This window comes from Photinus pyralis, unplaced genomic scaffold (assembly GCF_008802855.1).
Source record: "Photinus pyralis isolate 1611_PpyrPB1 unplaced genomic scaffold, Ppyr1.3 Ppyr1.4_LG3b, whole genome shotgun sequence".
Taxonomy (NCBI): Eukaryota; Metazoa; Arthropoda; class Insecta; order Coleoptera; family Lampyridae; genus Photinus; species Photinus pyralis.
In genome coordinates this window covers 13964276-13984366 of record NW_022170510.1, presented here as the reverse complement: position 1 = coordinate 13984366, position 20091 = coordinate 13964276, and the positions used below count along the sequence as shown (strand labels likewise).

Below are 20091 nucleotides of genomic sequence, written 5' to 3'. Positions count from 1 at the left end.
TTGGTGCAGTCGATTTTTGGTAGAAAAGGAAGGTTATACACTGCCATTTTTGCCCCGCAAAAAAAAATTTTCTCAGATCGACCGGAAAAAAAAACATTTTCTTATAGAATATGTGGCATGTAGAATCCATAATTTCAAACAGTTCCAAGATTGGGCTACTGGATCAAAAGTTATAGCCCTTTGAATTTCTTTCGAAATTGGTTTCTAGTCTATAACTTTTGATCCTGCTTTTGATTGAGAAGTCTAATCGAAAAAGTACCAATTGTTTTGGATTCTACGCACCAAAATTAATAAAAAAAAGTGTTTTCCTGAGAAATTTTGGTGCAGTCGATTTTTGGTAGAAAAGGAAGGTTATACACTGCCTTTTTTTGCCCAGAAAAAAAATTGTCTCAGATCGACCGGGAAAAAACATTTTCTTATAGAATGCGGCATGTAGAATCCATAATTTCAAACAGTTCCAAGATTGGGCTACTGGATCAAAAGCTACAGCCCTTTGAATTTTCTTTCGAAATTGGTCTCTAGTCTATATAACTTTTGATTGAGAAGTCTAATCGAAAAAGTACGAATTGTTTTGGATTCTACGTACCAAAATTAATAAGAAAAAGTGTTTTCCCGAGAAATTTTGGTGCAGTCGATTTTTGGTAGAAAAGGAAGGTTATACACTGCCATTTTTGCCCCGCAAACAAAAATTTTCTCAGATCGACCGGAAAAAAAAACATTTTCTTATAGAATATGTGGCATGTAGAATCCATAATTTCAAACGATTCCAAGATTGGGCTACTGGATCAAAAGTTATAGCCCTTTGAATTTCTTTCGAAATTGGTTTCTAGTCTATAACTTTTGATCCTGCTTTTGATTGAGAAGTCTAATCGAAAAAGCACCAATTGTTTTGGATTCTACGCACCAAAATTAATAAGAAAAAGTGTTTTCCCGAGAAATTTTGGTGCAGTCGATTTTTGGTAGAAAAGGAAGGTTTATACACTGCCTTTTTTTGCCCAGAAAAAAAAATTGTCTCAGATTAGGGAATGCAATACCGGGATCGCGGGATCCCGAAATACCGGGATCCTGCAGCATTTTTGCGAGATTAATCCCGCACATACATGGAGTGAGACCCCGCGGGATTTGCGGGACTGAGGAATTTGTCGACCAAGGGGACGACTCTGTTTAAACTCATCTTTATTGACGGCTAAGCCAATATTTTACTTCTCTCTTTTTTTATGTTTTTTTTACGCTGGTCGCTGGAATATTAACGGCTTTCTTCGGTGACTCTATCATCAATTATACATTCTTCGCAACTGCTTTACTTTTTCTGGACAACCGCCTCTTTTCCCGCTTGTTTCACATTATTATTTCCTTTTCTCGCTACTTTTTCACGCCTTCTTCATGCTTCTGCTTCCTTTTTTACGCTTTTGTTGCATGTACGTCTCTTTATGTCTAGAAGATACTATACCTTCAGAACTCTTCGACACACGCTCCTTTCTTTCTTATTTGTTTGCCCTTTTTTCCTCCTTTACACAACTTCTTCATTCTTGTTAAGTCTGCTTTTTTCTCGTCTACTGCTGTCTTTTACGCTCTCTCGGATCTCTTTACACTTCTTTTTGTTCTTGTTAAGTACCTACGTTTCTTAATAAGCCTTTTTCCGATTACCTCATGCTTTTTTTAATCTTTTTCGCAGTAGGTGTATTCATTTTTTAGGGTTTTTTTTACCTGTGTAGGGGCGGGAAAGAATACCCCTATCGCAGAGGGCACTGCGTGTCGTAAAAGGCGACTAAACAACTGCAAATTGGCCACAACCTGGGGGAGTATGTTATATTGGTGGCACAAGAGTTGTTAGATTAAGACAAAAATTTTTTCTTAATTTTAACGTGTCTAGCTGCTAGGGTACGACTAGGTTTGGTCTACCACTCATTTAGATAGTTGTGAGAGCAAAGGGCTGCACAGTTGCCAATTTTCTGCTGTTAGTGAGAGTCTTTAAGCATTTTGTGCTCGCGGATACCATTGGTATGAGTAACTCGCCTCCACCCACATATAGTTCATACAAAAAACAAATAAGGAGTAAAAAATTTATTAAATACAAAAGAATAAAAATAAACATGAACTGCCAAACAAACAAGCTTCATTGTAATCTCTAATGTCATCTTTTCGAATTGTGGTTTTCCCTTCTTCTTTCCCTCGAACGACTTTTGTCCCGCCTGCTCCTATCCGATCTCTTATCAGAACGTTTTCGATCACTCCTGTCTCTTCTATGATGGCGATCGTACTCCTTAATACGTCCGTTGTCATCTTTATTACTTTTGATGTATGAATCGTCAGTCTTAGAGCTAGAACGTGAAACGCTGCTCCGTTTAGTTTTGTGTTCCTTGCCATCATCATTCTCAACTAGTTTCAGCTCCTCGCCACTTTCCAACCGCATTTTATACAAGTCCATCTGACCAGTAATGATTTCACGTAAGACTTCGGTGTAGTTTTTGTGATCAGTGAAAACTCCCTTGTATTTAGCTCGCCGTCTTTTAATATCCCTTTCAAGCGCCAACAGTTGCTCATGTGTCAAATTTTGAGTCTGCTTAGGTGGTTCATACCTAAAATTTTTCAAATTGCAACCGTTTACAGAAAGAAATGATCCTTACGTTTTAAATTCAGGTGGTTTTGGAGGTCCTTCCGTATTTGCAATGGCGTAATCGTATAAGACTAAACGTTCATCTGAACTAAAGGTACACATTAATCGATTGGAAGTCTTAGGATCAGGATCTTGACCGTTCCACCCTGAATATGAAATGCAATGTTATTATTTATCAATGCGCTGTTAGTTGGAGCATCGTTTTTTTAAAGGATATATAAAAAGGATATAGTTTTCTACTTATTGCAAGAAAAAACAAAAGCATAGAATTAAAAGTGAAGTCTTGTCTGAAACAAATTACAGCCGTTACTTAAACTACCACGTCTTTCTACACGAAAAAATTGGTATACACACCTGATTTAAAATTAGAAGACGCTCTATGCGCATTCGATAATACATCAATTTTCATATGATCATCTGAAAAAAATCTGTGATTGTAATTGATACCGACGTTTGCTAAACCATTTACCTATAAATATTGAACTCTTTGGATTATGTACAGGTTCCGAAAGAAAATCCTCGTCTAGCATATAACCGTCTTTTCGTAGAGAGCATTTGTGGATATGTTCGTCGGCCGAATTAATATGTACTCTATGATGAGGGTCGACGGAGCATTTTATTAGCTGATTATCCTGGAATGGCACAAATGCTGTAGGGGGGCCAGCAAAAGGGATCTTATGATTACCTACCTTAACAAGATCTTGTACATTCCATTTCAAACGGTTTAAAACAGAGGTAACCTTCCCCCTTGATGAATTTATGTAATGTTCTAAACTTTCTAATTGTTTTAAACGTACGTCCAAATTAAAATCCATTGCAGGATTACGGTTTTGAAGAAATTATGAATCAAATAAATTCACTCAAGAAAAAGCCAGTGAAAGATGGTTGATAGTGTCTATTAGACCGGACCGGGATCTAAAAAATCGGCCATTATGTGTTTATTGTGACGCAATGGCCTCCTTGATTATACACAGTGTATAATCAATTGTTTATTTGTAATTTTTCTTAAAAATAATTTATCAAAGACATACGATATAGATACAAGTCACAAATTGTAATTAGGGTATTTGCAACATGACAACACTGAATAATTAGCCTTCAATAATCATTCCAGTGAACATCTTTTTTTTTTAAACAAAATTTTCCAAGTGATACCAACAAAAGAAAAAAAATGTTTAAAACAATAAACGGTTAATTTGTAATTGTATTTGTAAAATAATACCACAGCAATAAATTAATTAATATAGTATACATGTTAAAACTAAAAAGCAAATAGATTGCCTTACTTGCATCAGCATAAAATCACAATATTATCAACTATCTACATCATACATAAGTTTAGGTACTGCGAAATTATTACTAAATAAAATCTATATAAAACAGGATATCGACAATTACTGAAATAACATTGTTAAAAATATATCTACAAGTTTTGTAATCATATGGTTACAGATTTTTGCCTAGCATCAACAATTACGTTGTACTTTACTACACCAGTGCAGATGCAGGTAGTGAACTATGTTTCGGTTTCATCTTATTTATGAACACTTTGATGCATCCGTTGAAATCTGCAGATATTAAGACATGACCACCACACCCTTTGGTGTGCTGCTCAACCATAGGGTCTTCAACCTAAAATTATTCAACAATCACATCAAAGATATAGTGCCCCTTAAAATGAGCTACCTTATCATCCTGGTCCTCGCTGACATTTTGTTCATCAACCATTTTTATAATATCATCCGGATTTGGTGCAAATATGGCACACGTAACCACCGCATTATGAGCTTTAATAGCCTCCCAAAAATCGTTTCTATCCCTGCGTACTGACGAAAATTTGGAATAATCGTGGTTCGTTTTCCATACATAAATATCGCGATTTTCAGATCCACTCACTATATACTTTCCATCATGACTAAAGCTCGCCTTAATTTGACTGCTAATGTTAACATAGCCTTTATACTTGCAAGACAGACTAAGGTCACGAAGATCGTACAATCGAATTCTGCTGTCATTAGAAGTAACCAAAATTTTATCCTCTCCCGGCATGGGTTCAATGCCGCTAATTTTACGACCGGTCGCATTTCTGCCGCGTGTAGATCTCACATGAATCTGTGTGTGGTATTTCAATTGGTCGGTATTATAAAAGATACATCTACCATCATAAGAACCGACAACGGCGAATTTACCATTTTGGCAAAAATTCGCGGCAGTAATTAATTTTGGTGTACCCTCAACTTCATTCCAAACGGCAACCTTTTTATCCGGAATATTCCACAGACGCAATTTACCGTCTAGGGAACCGCTGAGAAAGTACCTGTCATCTCTGGGATGGAAAACAATAGCTGTTACAAAATCAATGTGTTGAAAACAACACAGACATTCCTTTCTCGAAATGTGCCACAGACGTACAGTTTTATCCATTGAAGATGACAAGATGAAGTAATTTTTGGACCACGAGACGTCCAGTAGGTCCGATGTATGACCTGTATATGTGCAAAAGGGCTTTGACACAAAAATATGCTTGGTTCCCTCTTCTTTTAAAGCTTCAGCTATTAGGCTATGCTCATCGGCCGATTGATGGGAAACTAGCGATTCCTGAGAAGGGGTAGGAGATACCTTTTCAGCATTGTATTTAGATCTCATATCCTACAAGTTAATCAAGTTAATTCACTCAAATTAGCTTGAGCCTACTCTACCTGAAAAAATTGGAATGCATTTTTAACTACCCATATCCGCAAGACCTTATCTTGACCTGCGGTGGCCAGCAAGCGACCACAACAAGAGAACTTCATACACCAAATGGGACCCTCGTGTTCATCTTTTAATTCTTGAACATGTTGAATGTTTTCCAATTCATAGGGACCTTTGTGCGAATTCGAGGCCTGTAAGACAGATCCTTGTTGTAAACTGAGTAGGGCGATTATCGATTTAAAAGAAACTTTTGTGCTAGGTTTGTGTCTTTTCACCTAAATAATAAAATTTGTGCTAATTTGTGTAATTTTTGGTTACAATGGCACATATAATTTTGAGAAAATGATTTTTCAAACAAAAAAATAGCATGGAATTTTTTAAAACCAGGAATTTTAACATCTCGATTCATCTCAATGATTCAGTAATTTCTTTCGCATCTGGGCTTGTTTTTAACTGCAATGTACTTACTTTTTGGAATATCATCCAGAGTAAATGAACTAAAATTGTGTAATTTAGCCACAACCAAAAGGGGCAAGACCTCCTTCTAGGTGGAGTTGAACCCATCCTGCCCACCTAATGGGTCTAATGAGGACATGGTATAAAATGTAATACTTTGCCCATTTAATCTAATCTTCATTCTGAATAATACAAGTTATCCAGTTGATTTGGCACACTTTGCTTTTTAATGAAAAAAAATGTAAGTCTCTTCAAAAAATGGTAAGTGTAGCGAAAAAATGTTATCCGATATCCCCGCTAGATTCCGCAATAATCGACTGTTTCAAAATAAATGAGATACCCTGTATATAGGGTTGCCATCCGTCCGGGTTTCCCCGGATTTGTCTTAGTTTAGGGGGCGTCCTGGCGGGGTTTCATTGGTAATCCGGGTTTTAAGCTACTGAGGCATCTATGAGTTTCTGTCAAAATGTAAGCCAACAAAACTTTTAAGCGCCAATCAGCTTTGGTTACAATTTTTTAAAACACCGAATCCTCATTTATACTTGGAGTTATTGAAAATTGCCTAGTGCTTTTTTGCATTCCTGCTCATAATGACCCCGCTGGACCTAGCCCCCCCAAGTAAATCTCAACTACTATAACCTAATCACGGCATTTTATTTTTCTGCCGCGCTGTGTTTAATATTTTTTTAAACACATTATTTATTAAACTGTTCCAAGGAGGCTTATATTTTTAGAATACGTAGTGGCTTTTTAATTATATTTTTTTGTAGGCGATATCGGCGCTAGTTCAAAGTTTATGGTCATTTGAACAATTTTTTTGTAAATAGAATTCTAGATTTTTTACCGTAATTCAATTTTTTGTCCGTTAGGATGAATTTTTTGTTTCAGAAAATGAATGGCCATCTTTTATTTATGCGAAAATGATACACTTGCCCTAGTAGTCATAATTTAGCAGTTATGACGACCAATAACGCGTGCGGCGTAAGAAAAGTTTACCCCCTCCCCCTCCCTCACAGCAGCGTGTCTCCCCCTGCCTCCCGGATGATTTCCATTCGGGGTCCACCTAAGTAGAAAGTGTACCAAATCTGGTGCTTTAATGACAAAAATATTGGTGTTGGCGTATAACGACCCCACTATGCATAAAAATTAATTTGAAATAAGTAAACAATAACAGAGGAGGGGCTACGTCCAAGTGGAACTGGCCGCCCCATCGATTATATCTATTTGCCCTTTTAAGGGTGGCGCTCAAAAATCGAAATTACTTACTTGTAAATGAAAGCTCTTAAATAGCTCGTAATTCCAGTACAAATTTAATTTGAACAAAGTAATTCTGATCAGTGGGGGGGGGGGGGGCTAGGTCCAGCGGGGTCTCATAATGCCAACGTTGAAAGAAAATGTTCACTAGTGACATAACAGTGGACCAAAGAAAGGAATTTATTGAATATTGAAACATTCTAGTCAGTGGTAAAAATAAAGTACAATTTCAAAGACTATTTCTTTAGACACTATTTTTTTATCAAATTCAGTTGATATGTCCGGGTTTATAATCCCTAAATCCGGGGTTTTCACGCTTCCTGTCCTAGTTGGCAGAGTTTTGAGATGGCAACCCTACCTGTATATAAATTAATTAAGTGACATTCAAATATAAGATTACGAAACTGGTAGTTGCAACTCACAAAAAAATGACTGTCTCATTTATACCAGGTGCAGTTAAACCCCAATCAATTAAATCATTCCCTGAAAGTGATATCTTTTCTAGGCAAAAATGCTTGCTTCAAAATTATATACCTACAGGGTTATTCACCTAGCTAGCCCGTTCGTAGAAGCGTTTAAACTTCTGAATTCTGGTTTACAACCATAATCAACCATTACGAATTGAAATAAAATATAAAATAATTCCAAAATGGCGTCGCGTCCGTAAAGACCGGAAGCGGCCACATTTACCACATTTACAACATACCATTTTTTTCTAAATGCGCTATTTGATCTACATTCAATGCAATTATGATTTAAGTACTGTAGTGAGACAGAGTTAAATACACTAATTATTATACGACCCACCTTACATTTACATAGCGTTCATATACCGATTTTAATTCATTAAAGACCACTCTTTTTTGTGATCGAATCGTTAATACTCAAAAAATTTTTTGAGTGATCGCTGAAAGTCTTGAAAGAGTTTCCACGGCTGCTGCGATTTTTCAAAGTTAGCAAACAAAAAAATGATGGTAGATTACAAAGAAAACAAAATATGTGGATAATTACATAACAAAACTGTTTTGTTAAAAAAAAATTGTCATGTAAATTTAGTTTAGTAAAAAAAATGCAGATTGCAGCACATAACTATCCTACCTTCAATTTTATATTTTGTTCTCCAGGATGTACTTCATCAACAATATCCATAATATCCTCCTTATGTCGTGCGTGTGACATTTCATGAGCAATAGATTTCGCTTTGTGCATAGTTTTTTTAACCGTCGACCCAAATAACCTCTTCAATTTAGCGGTTTTTTTTCGTACTCGCCCAATCTCTATATCATTGTCATCATCAAGCGGTATATCCATTTTTTTATTGCCTATCACACTTTCTTCATCAGACTCTTTCTCTTTATCCAGACTAGAATTGCTTACATATTCCGACGTTAGCCTCATAATATGTAAAGATAACGGATTGATGCATTGAGGTAGTTTCTCTTCGGCTATACTTAAAGGAACGCGTTCTCCCGTATCCAAATTTAACACGGTCACTTGCTCGAGAATTTCTTTATCTGAGAGATGCTTTCCAGAATCTGTCCTTGTTCTTACGTATATATTTAGTTGTTTCAACATGTTTTCGTCGCCGGCCGATTTTCTTCTCTCCTTAGACTCGGTAGTGTTGTGCCGTCTTGAGCTTCTAAAATGTTGTTGCGATTAAAACGACTACAAAATTATCGACTAATAACCTGTGCGAGCCCAAGCTGTAATGGCCAATACTGCTTCGACCAGCAGAACATCTTGGACTGTGTCGAAGTTCACTGTCAGCGTTGGACTGTGGTATGATGATGTCATCTGCAGTTGGGGGCGCTGCTTTCGATTTATCATCGTCTTGTGGTTTGACCACGTATAAACCCTTAATTGCTTGCCTTATATCCAGCGAATGTATGGATTTAATGGTACTCGACCTTGAGGACTCTCCACTTTTATCATGCTGAATTTTTGGTTTTGTTACCGGAAGTTTATCCAATGAATCTTCAAACTCTCTAGTCAAAGATTCTATCGTGCTAGCGGGGCTAGCCAAACAGGAAGATGATTGTGTTGTACTTGACAAACCCTTTAAGCACTCACATTTCAGTTCCAATAACCTAATAGAACCAACTTACCGTCAGTGATAGGGAAGAAATTGCATTTTTGATTTTTCGTTTACGTCGCGGTGGCGCAATCGGAATATTTTGCGGAAACGGCGAGTAGTGGCACACAGTCGTCGATTTTATCATGCTAGAAATAGACGGTTTTGTGCTGGCAATGACATCAGGCTCTTGCAACGGAAGACAAATGGTTTTCTCTGGAACATTATTGTCTGACAAAGTGGTATTGCTTGGAAATTGGGATATTTCTTTTGAACTGGGAGTTGAGCCAGATTCATGCGAACTCAATGAGAGTGTGGATACAGATGCCTTTTTTCTGTTTGATGGAATATCTCCCAGCGCTTGAAGTGAAATATTATTATTAGAAAAACGCAACAAGGGTGTTACTTACGATCATGTGCATTGCCTAGTACGCGGCCCATTCGATTTAAAGAATTAATACTTTGTAAACTAAGCGTATCATGCTCGATTATTCGAAAAGGATGAGATGTACGACTAGTAGCTGCAAATACACCCTCGACGGACGATGTTTGACTATTGGGAGGGGTTAAGTTGTTAACGGGACAATCTTCATCGTCCGTCTGTAACCTTTGTCGTAGTTCTTTGAAACGCTGACGTCCAACAACAATATTAGGCTTCACCTACAAAACATAAAATTTAGACCGAGACCAAAATATAAAAATGTTAAGGGCGAAATGACTAACTACATGGAACGAGAACTAAAATGAGAACTAATTAAAACTACCTAAGTACTATTTTCCTATGAGTTTGTTTGAATAATGTTTCAATACTTTCTTTCATTAAAAACCCAACCATGTTATTATAGCTATAGCTAGTTAATTATAACTAATCTTGGTCAAAGTACCTTTGCTTATTAATTATTTAATTTGCTAATATTGCAACATTTCAGACTTTTTTTACCTTCAAATTTATTTGTCCACCTAAGCTAGTTACAACACGGCACGTCATTCTTGATGGCAGTGTGCGCCCAGAATAGTTCTATTCGCGATTCAAATTAACAGTGTGCCCTCTGGCGGCAGTACATTGTAATTAATACAGGTGGGAGACCACCATTTTTTTTATTTATAATGCCCAAAAGTAATCAGTATTGAAGTGAAGGTTTGTAGGGTGAGTTGCCTACAAACCTTCACTTCAACACCACCCAAGGCCGAAAGAAAAATCTTTTAAGTAATCAGTATTGTAGTGTTTGCGGCTGTAAAAGTAATTGCACTTGCGGAAATTTCATTTGCAATCAATGTATTGTATTGTATCATATGGGTGGCACTCCCTAGGTACAGATTAGACCACCAAAAATAGGAGATATATATGTCATTCTTTGCCACACTCCACTTTGAATAAGTTTCTATCCTTACGTTCACCAGACGAAGTGCTTCATGAACGGTACCTAAAGGAGGAAATACTCGACACCTCGCGACAGTGTGATCAGACAGCAACTCGCGCGACAAATCGTTCCGATAATAAATAAATAAATAAATCTTAAAAATTATAACCAATCACGATAAGGAGCCGGGGTGGAAAGCTGTGGGTGGTAGAAATTAATTCCTTTCATTGAGATCTTTCATTAGAGTACCATGAAGGATAAAACCAATTCTTCTCATTCCCCCCCCCCCCTCCCCCTTCCAACCCGCAAGTTGGTAGTTCGTAGAAAACAGTACCTTTTGGTAACACTCTTAATGTGAATACAATGACAGATAAAAACAATTGGCGGGGGGAATTCCTTACAATGAAAGCTTTCATTAACTTACCATGAAGTGCCCCCCCCCCCATTTTCAGTTGTAACATCTGAGACAAATTGGTTGTTGCATTTAAGCATGTTTTACTTCCGGTTACTTCCGGAAATGTCGTGGGAAGTAATTTGGGACGTGCACAGCTCCCCTCCCCCCTAGGGCAACAAGATTTAAAGGCCGTCAGGCACGCCAGAAAGGTATAGCCTACTTATAGCAAACATTTTCAGGACAATTCCCCTAAAAGTGGAACTGTTTGAAATTATGGATTCTACAGGCCACATTCTATTAGAAAAAGTTTTTTTCCGGTCGTTCTGAGACAATTTTTTTTGCGGCCTCAAAAAAGGCAGTGTACAACTTTCCTTTTTTTTCCAAAAATCGACTGCACCAAAATTTCTCGGGAAAACACTTTTTCTTATTAATTTTGGTGCGTAGAATCCAAAACAGTTCGTACTTTTTCGATTAGACTTCCCAATCTAAAGTTATAGACTAGAAACCAATTTGGAAAGAAAATTCAAAGGGCTGTAACTTTTGAACTAGTAGCCCAATCTTCAAACTGTTTGAAATTATGGATTCTACAGGCCACATTCTATAAGCAAAATTTTTTTCCTGTCGTTCTGAGAGGTTCAAATCTGCAGAAGTGGATTCGGACAGACGGACAAAACGTAAACAATATTACATTTAAAAATGCTTTATAAAAAAAAGTTTTTGAAAAATTTCGGTTTTCATTTCCTCTAGCCTAAATGGTGGTCAGAAATGGAGGGTTCTCGTTAGCATCTTCTATGGACACTTTCTTTTGAAAAATTTGAATCTGTTAACAGAATTTCTATAGCACGCTAGATGTAGAAGCTATATAGGCTACTATAAAAAATACTTTTTTATTTCTTATGGATACCATATTGGATTTTTACGGAACGATATACTGGAAAAAAAAAGAAGAAAAATAGCTCCTATACATAAATTTTCAAAAAAAATTTCAAAATCAAAAGTGTTACCATGAAATTATCATGGGGATGCAATCAAATGAAATTCTTTTTTTGTCCTCTATTTCATTACAAAACAATCCGATATGTGGCGCCCATAAGAACTAATAAATTAGTAGCCTGTATCTTCCACAACTGGCGTGTTATGGAAATTTGATCACAGGTTTCGATTCTGCGAAAAAAATGCTCATAGAAGCTGCTAACGGAAACCGTCCATTTCCGACCGTATAAGCTAGGACAAATGACAACGAAATTTGACATTTTCAGTTTTTCGGTGATGTTTCAGTTATTTTTCAAATTTGATAAGCGTTTTTTTTAGTCACAAAAAGAGGCAACTTTTCCCCCATTTAACCTACACTGTATCTCTCAATGTTACAGAGATTCCAATAGTGAGTCACCAATTTGAACTACCCTGTACATAAATAAGATAGGCTTTTTTATTCGTGAATACATCACTGGAGAGTGGAGATATGTCATAATGCACTTTCATCTTTGGTGTGAGTGGTTGAGGGGGTAAAAAGCTTTTAGCTCTAGTTGGCAGTTGTAGACGACCATCAGTTGAAAGAATTGGCAAAGAAGTTCCAAATAGATGTACTTGCTTCTGGATTTCGGTAACACTACCTCTTTGTAGTGGGCCATGGGCGAGTATGGCGCTGGGATTCACTAAGGGCCATTCAACACCTATTCCCACTCTGCCATTTAATGGTATTACTTATAATGACTCTGGGTAGAAATCTAATTTGACACTCTGGTACCTCTTTTGCTTTCTAAAATAATTTCTTCATACGAAGACGAAAATGAAGACGAAAATTGAAATTCAAAATTTTGTGCTATGTGAAAATATTTCTGATCAAAGCTCACAGACCATTTATTCAGCACAACTGTGTTTGTGCTGCCAGATTCTCCTACGAACCACACGAGATGCAAAGACCACCATAGTGAGGACCATGGTTTGCTTAACTTCTATGAAATGGTGTAAGCAAAGAATTCACTTTCAGTACCAAGAAATATATCCAAAGACATTTATTGACCAATTTCAGCCACATCTTAATTTCTGGCAAATCGTCACAATGTAACAAAAGGTAACCAGCTTATAACTTATTACTTCAGATTATCAATAAACTTCGAGTGCATTTAACTGATGAGGAAAAAAAGGTGGGAATTCCTCGAAATATTGATTACCAGATTGGTGAGAATGTGTATTTTAATCTACTACAGCTCAACCTTAGTACTTACAAATAATTCGTCGTTAATTTCAGGTTCTTTCTCTTCGAGCTGCTGCTTGTAAAGCGATATATTCGGCTCCGAATTAGTCCTGTGGGGTTCTTGCGGTTTGCCATTTTTCCTTTAAAAATAAAAAGCGGGAGTTACAACGTCCAATGAAAACGTCGCATTTCAAACACGTGATCAGATGTTTCTAGATTTCAAAAGAGACAAACTGTCAAAGTTTGTTTTTTGCCCAATTGTTTATACATTTACGGTCGGGTCAAAGATTAAATGAGCGTTAAATTAGTTAGAATTGATTGAATGAGAATACCGGTGAAGGTGAGTGAAAATATGATTATGGCCGATACCTGGTGGTCTGTGTTTGAGGGTTGGGCGATGTGCTGTCTTCCGCATCGTAAAACTCGTCGGAGTCGCTGCTGCAGGACATCGCTTTGAAGGCGGTTTTACTTTACCTTTGGTTGCGAACTGAAATTTTCTACCATTTTCATTTTACGCCATTTTTTCTGGCTGTCAAAAACGTGTTGGTATTACAGAATTTGTCCGAGAGTTTTACATTACAGAACAGTAGTTGCATTACCGACGGGGTTGTCATTTGAACTTGTTTTTATTCGTTTTAGAGGCAGAGCACAAGTCGAACTCGTATCCAACTCAAGGCTGTTTCCTCACCCAAGAACCAAATCAACATGGAGGATATATTTGTGGAAGTATGCGGCGAAAACGGTGCTCTTTATAAGGTTCGTATTGCAAAAGTATAAGGAATTATTGCTCATAAATGAATCGTAGAAATGCATGAAGTGTGTACGCCTTTTACAAATCGGTAGTTTCTAGTAGCACGTTGATACTTAATTGATAATCATAGAAAATACTGGGATCGGTACGCGGTGTTTCTGACGCCATGACCATTTTGACAGGGCGTGAATATCCATGTGTCTTAAAATAAATGTATCTCATCTTTAAAATATCTTTTTCACTTATCTTTGTCAATGATTCATCAACTCAAATTCACTAATCGCCTATTTTATACACAATTTTACTAACCTCTCGCAGATTTCTCGCGGTATCAAATTACTAATAAAAGTCTTTTTAGGCCACTGTCTTAGATGTATTGGATGATGAAATTTTAGTACATTTCGAAGATGAGTAAGTATACCGAGGTTGTAAACCAAATCTAAATGTTCGAACGCTTGCAGGTGGCAACCAGACCAAAAATTTCCTTATTCACAAGTGCGATTTCCACCTAAACAGGAAGCAAAAGTGGAATTTGTGGAAAATCAAGAAGTGGAAGTGTTTTCGCGATGTTCCTCACAAGAGGCACACGGTTGGTGGAAATGTAGAATTAAGGTGAGTTATTTCGTATTGTAGTGGCCGTTACGATCATTCGAAACGGCTTACATTCATTTTATTTACAATCCCAACGAAAGGGTCGGTATACGTGTCTTTCGTGGCAAAATTCCAGGACCTACTTCGCAGTAGCGACTGGTAGTACCGGAACCTTATCAGTTTGTTTACAAAATGAACGGTGTAAGGTGACTTTAAAATCCCCGAATTGTCATGGTTGTCATTATAAAACCGTTCACTCCCCGTTCTACTAATATGACATTGGCAACACTGTTGAGAAAACGTGTCAATTGAGACTCTTAGTTCAGTGGCGTAATTTAAATCTGTTTGTGATGAATGGGTGTGTGTTTGCTAGAAGGATTCAAGTAAACCGCGCAAATTCTTTCACTGCTCATCATACGCTCTCGCCACGGTAGGTAGGTATGGTCGGGTGTGGTTTTGAAATCGTCATTTCAAAGTTGAAGGTGTAAATTATGTTTATGACTCTAATCCCCGCAGTGGCGGATCCAGGGAATTTTTTAAGGGGGGGCATATAATGTCAATATAACAGCCAATTGAAAAAGGATACCTAGAGGTGCGGTAGATCAAGTTTGCATTTCAAACATGGCCATTTTATAATATGCCTCCCTATCTGTTATGAGGTCGTCTCACTAAACGAGGTAAATGATGCTCAATGTCCAGCTGGGTTGCTGTAGGTATTTGTTGCACTTTGATGAAGCGAAAAAATGCTGTTGCCCTTTTGTTCTCCAATATTTCGAGCCTCTTATCATCGTGGAAGCTTTATTCAAATATAATTTAGGCGCTGGGTCAGTTCTATACCGGGTGGTCCAGCGCTGCTCAGAAAATTATGATATTTAGTGGTTGAATTACCTATGTATCCCAAGCTGAGAAATATCTCATTAATTTTTTTATTGCTTACGGTTTAGAAATGGCGGCCATTTTTGTTTTAGCAGGTATGCCAAATAACAGTGGTGAGATGTTTTCCCTTTAAAAGTTACAGCTTTTTAAAAGAAGAAACAGCTAAGGAAGGTTCTATTTGATTTACAAAACAATGCCACATACAACCAGCTTAAAGGATTTTCTTTTTTTTTTCTCTTTTTTTAAACTAATTCATTCACTTGTTTTTTATTACTATAATAATTAAATATTCTTTTTTTTCCCCATTATTTTATGTCGGTGTTGGTTTATGTTGCAACTTATATCCTGAAATAAGTTACACTCGGAGTTACGGCCGGCCCGTGTAGCGCAGTTCAGTGGAAGCTCGACTGCGGTACAGGGTCCCTGGTTCGAATCCGGGTTCGGGCATGGATATTTGTAAATGTATAGTGGGTTGGGTTGGTAGAGCAGCCTCGGCTGAAACCCCGCCCACTTAAAAATAAAGGCAAAATAAATAAATTATAGAGGTTGAGTGGAAGAGCAGCTCAGCTGAACTCCACTTCTACTTTTCCTTGCTTGAATCATTATTTACTTCTGTAGTACTATCAATAAAAAATACTGTTATTATTATTACTTTGATTAAAAAATTTTTTATTTTTTTCAATTTTTGACCGCCAATCTCTCTAAGGAACCCAGTAAAAATTTGAAAGTAGCACACACAAAAGGTCTTCCATGAAGTGAATTTCAATCTTGGGATTCTGTTAGAAGTAATTGTTTTTAATGTTCAATTTCAGCAAAAAAAAACTGTATAATGCGTGTATTTTCACTTATAGATTGAAACTATTATTTGTATTTAGCTAATTTTTTTTAATGGGTTATATTATACACTGTCCATTTTTCGAGTGCCACTATGGGGATCTCAGTTATCTTAAGAGATAGAAAGTTGGTTAAATGGGGGCAAAGTTGCCAATTTTCGTGCTGAATAAGAATCTGAAAAGACATTTCAAATATCTTCAATAGTTTTGAAGATATCTCAAATAAACAAAAATTTCTGATTTTCGCTTTTATTTTTTTTATGATAAACTAATCGTAGTAGACATTTCTAATTAACACATTATTCGGACACTTTTTAATGGAGATTTCAAATATGGCATCCTGTTTTTAATAACTCTCCAGATGACGGAGAAACACGTGGCAACTTTAGTTTTTCTTATGGGCACCATTTTGAATTTTTACATTTTGAGATTACGTCTTTTTTTCTCTACAACGATATATCACACATTGTGGTTCAGTATCACATTTTTCCTAAAAATACAATTTTTAATTTTTTGAGAAGAATGCTTTGGAAAAACAAAACGTTCTTTTGTTGTGAACAAAAGGTTGACTTATTTCATGTACTGTCACTTAGGTTTATGCTAGTTGTAATGCGAAAATGCCTTTTTCAAGTGCAGATCAAAGAGATATGATGAAAATTTACTACACTTCTCATCGAAATGCCCACATATGGCTGCTGCAACATACTTGCAGCGTTATCCAGAGGGGCAACAACCTAGTTTGAGGTATTTTTCTTTGCTGCATAAAATCTTGGGCGAATATGGTTCTTTTAAAAGATGTAGACAGCAATATGGTGATAGACCCAATTAATTTGAGCAGGCAATTTAGCAAGCGGTTGAGATGAAAATCGAATTTCTACTTCTCTGACAACGCTGCAACCAGACAGATGGATCAAACTGTCAAACTTTTGTTGACAACAAAAGAACGTTTTGTTTTTCCAAAGCACTCTTCTCAAAAAATGAAAAATTGTATTTTTAGGAAAAATGTGATACTGAACCACTACGTGTGATATATCGTTGTAAAGAGAAAAAAATACGTAATCCCAAAATGTCAAAATTCAATATGGCGCCCATAAGAAAAACTAAAGTTGTCACGTGTTTCTCCGTCATCTTGAACGTGATTAAAAACAGGATGCCATATTTGAAATCTCCATTAAAAAGTGTCCGAATAATGTGCTAATTAGAAATGTCTACTACGACTAGTTTATCATAAAAAAATTAAAAACGAAAATCAGAAATTTTCGTTTTTTGTGATATCTTCAAAAGTATTGAAGATATTTCAAATTTCTTTTCAGATAACGGATTCAGCACGGAAATTTGCAACTGTGCCCCCATTTAACCAACTTTCTATCTCTTAAGATAAGTGAGATCCCCATAGTGGCACTCGAAAAATGGACACAGTGTATTGTCCTAGATACAGGGTGTTCCTAAATATGTTGTAAATAAGGAAGGGGAAAAATTCTTTGGTTTATTTTGATTAAAAGTTCACATAACCATAGGTCAGCAAATGCTTTGTTACCAATGTACAGTGTTATAGTTTTATCGTACACTTTACAATGTAAACCTTTAATTTATTAACATAATATGTAATCACAAGGTACAATTTTCAATGTCAACTGTCAAAACTAATAAAGACATATTTTTTAAATATTTTTCATTTAGCTACTTGACTATCAAAAATTGATTTTTATTTTTTCTCTCAATAACGGTCACAAATATGACAAAATTATCAGGTTTCTCTAAGCCCGGCGAGCAGGCGTCCTGAGTTACTCACATGCGGCAGGTATGAAAATGTCACAAACTTTGGACCTATTTTACAAGGGCTGCCATTTGATAATTTCAAAATATACAATTAATTAAATATAAAAATAACAGACCATTATAGTGCTTCCAAGGTCATGACAGACACTAAATTCACAACTCTGCTTCTCTGTCTCTAAAGTCTCTGTTCCTAGAGAACAAAAAGAGACAAGGAATTTGACGAGTTCAAGGATCAGTGCTATTGTATATATGCCGGATTAAAAGTCTGGTTTCTGAATGGAAAAAAATCCTTGAAAATCGTATGTGATTCTTCGTATATTGTTATACAGGGTGTCTTTAATTTAGTAGGATATCATGGCTATCTTTGCGAGTATCTTTGTTATTTTAATACTTACTTACAGATTTGGTCAAATTGGCAAAGATGTGTAGTTTTTGATGCTGATGGATTTTCCGATGTGATATTTTGAAAAAAATAATTTGTTTCGTAGATAATTTGAAAAAAGTGAAAATTGCCATTTTTAAAAAGTTTAAATATTTTAGTAACAAAGAGAGCTAGAACGAAAAAAGTTTCAAATAAAAGTTGCAAGATTCGATGGGATAAATTCAATGGATGCAGAAAAAAAATTTTTTAAATGGCGGTTTTCGAGATATTGACATCTTTCTTATTTTAAATGGACACCATTATAAAACCAGTGATACTAAACAACTTTCATTTGGGAATCAAACTTGCATTTTTTCCTCGAAGTTTACAATGTATTTCTTATGGAAATAATTCCATGGCTGATTATGATTGAAACCAAATTCGTTCGTTTATTGTCTCGCATAGTCACTATCGACACGGCCATGGAATTTGCAACATTCCTACTGATTACAATGGGGATTTACGATAATTCAACCGGGTTGGTAGATTTTGGTATTTTTACAATTATTGCAACAATTGTTTCTATAGTGATTTCTACAAATCAGGTTAAAGCGGTTGAATTATCGTAAATCCCAAATACTTATGTCTCTATAAACTATAATAATTATTATTATTATTTTTTGACATAACTAATTTTAAGGGCGGATTATGTTTAAAAATTATTGCGTAATTGCAATATAATCTCTTCCTTGTCATTATATCGCAGTCCAAATAGCAACTCGTTAATTTTCTTTAAACACTTAGAATTAACATTACACCTTATTATCAACAAATATCCGTCGTACAACATAATTCTGTCCGGGGACTTTAACATAAATTTTCTGGCAGAATCCAATGACAAAACAGCTCTATTCGACCTTACAAATTCATACTGCCATTTTCACTGAAGCAACCAGATTTACAAAACGAAGCGCTACTGCAATCGATTACATTTTTGCAAACCCAGATATTCAAATTACGAATAAAATTGTTGTGGAGAACGGATTATCAGATCACACGTTACAGTGAGTTGAATTACTCACCAATCGTCACCCCCACCAAAACACTACCTATGAATATCGATCTTTTTCAAATAAAAATATCGAGATATTTTTGAATTTGTTAAAGCAGGAAACGTGGTTACCTGTGTATAATCCAAATCATGAGATTGAAAATAAGTTTTGCTTTTTCTACAATAAAGTCAAAGATTACTTCAAAACGAGCTTTAAAGTCACTCCCAAACCTCAAATTAGTAATGATTGCAATAAGAACTGGCTTACAAAAGGTTTAATAATCTCAGCAACCAATTTAAAGGAATTACATCTAAGTAAGTAAAATTAAATTGATGCTGATTATTACCGAAAATATAAGTCAATATACAGAAAAACAATAAGAACTGCGAAGAAACTGTCATTGAACAAACAAATCTTAAATTCAAATTGCAAATCTAAGACTCTAAGACTGGAAAATTATTAATAAAAATAGTAAACCATCTAAAATAAATAATGTCTCCAGCATAACTATCGACGGAATCGAAGTTACAAACAAGACTCTCATATCTAATGAATTTAATAACTATTTTATCAATTTACCGAAAGAACTATTTTCGTCACAACAAAACAACAGAACTGACTCTTGTCACTCTTCACTGGATATTGAGCAAAAGTACTTACATTCCATAAACCCGAAATCTTTCTTCGTTAGACCGGTTAGCGAAACAGAAGTTTTAAATGTAATTAATAATTTTAAAAATACGTACTTTTCTGGTCCATATTTAGTTCCTGTCTCAATTTTAAAAAGAGCGCACTTTTAATAGT

The 20091-nt window shown here is 35.9% G+C and overlaps 3 protein-coding genes across 6 annotated transcripts in view; 1 reads left to right on the top strand and 2 right to left on the bottom strand.

Annotated features, from left to right (window-relative positions):
• Positions 1-2049: 2049 nt before the first annotated feature.
• LOC116166866 (pre-mRNA-splicing factor CWC22 homolog) lies at positions 2050-3534 on the bottom strand. The gene is made up of 5 exons (XM_031482047.1): positions 3307-3534; positions 3087-3249; positions 2972-3034; positions 2628-2763; positions 2050-2579 (listed from the first exon to the last, which is right to left on the bottom strand). Exons 1-5 carry the CDS (start codon positions 3430-3432, stop codon positions 2135-2137), a joined length of 933 nt encoding a protein of 310 aa, XP_031337907.1. The 5' UTR covers positions 3433-3534; the 3' UTR covers positions 2050-2134.
• Positions 3535-3803: 269 nt separating this feature from the next.
• On the bottom strand, positions 3804-13684 carry LOC116167301 (WD repeat-containing protein 44). The gene is made up of 9 exons (XM_031482634.1): positions 13414-13684; positions 13076-13184; positions 9503-9752; positions 9127-9452; positions 8710-9077; positions 8120-8660; positions 5317-5502; positions 4304-5266; positions 3804-4249 (listed from the first exon to the last, which is right to left on the bottom strand). The coding sequence occupies exons 1-9, from the start codon at positions 13491-13493 to the stop codon at positions 4106-4108; spliced, it is 2967 nt and encodes a 988-aa protein (XP_031338494.1). The 5' UTR covers positions 13494-13684; the 3' UTR covers positions 3804-4105.
• Positions 13229-20091, top strand: part of LOC116167302 (synaptic functional regulator FMR1) — a 22413-nt gene continuing 15550 nt past the window's right edge. The window contains exons 1-4 of one of the 4 annotated variants that reach the window (XM_031482636.1): positions 13229-13384; positions 13684-13800; positions 14154-14206; positions 14257-14407. In XM_031482636.1, coding sequence (XP_031338496.1) covers positions 13367-13384; positions 13684-13800; positions 14154-14206; positions 14257-14407 — 339 coding nt within the window. In that variant the 5' untranslated portion in view covers positions 13229-13366. The remainder of the gene's footprint in view (positions 13385-13683; positions 13801-14153; positions 14207-14256; positions 14408-20091) is intronic. The other 3 variants (XM_031482635.1, XM_031482637.1, XM_031482638.1) reach the window with 3 other exon arrangements.

What these genes read in the sequence shown, in the direction of transcription:
- LOC116166866 (XM_031482047.1), bottom strand. Translation starts at nt 3,432, where the DNA reads ATGGATTTTAATTTGGACGTACGTTTAAAACAATTAGAAAGTTTAGAA. An exon ending in ATGTACAAGATCTTGTTAAG is followed by an intron (nt 3,250 to 3,306) that starts GTAGGTAATCAT and finishes GTGCCATTCCAG; the next exon opens with GATAATCAGCTAATAAAATG. An exon ending in AAACCACCTGAATTTAAAAC is followed by an intron (nt 2,580 to 2,627) that starts GTAAGGATCATT and finishes GAAAAATTTTAG; the next exon opens with GTATGAACCACCTAAGCAGA.
- LOC116167301 (XM_031482634.1), bottom strand. Translation starts at nt 13,493, where the DNA reads ATGTCCTGCAGCAGCGACTCCGACGAGTTTTACGATGCGGAAGACAGC. An exon ending in AACAAAATATAAAATTGAAG is followed by an intron (nt 5,503 to 8,119) that starts GTAGGATAGTTA and finishes TCTGTCTTACAG; the next exon opens with GCCTCGAATTCGCACAAAGG. An exon ending in GCGAGGACCAGGATGATAAG is followed by an intron (nt 4,250 to 4,303) that starts GTAGCTCATTTT and finishes GAATAATTTTAG; the next exon opens with GTTGAAGACCCTATGGTTGA.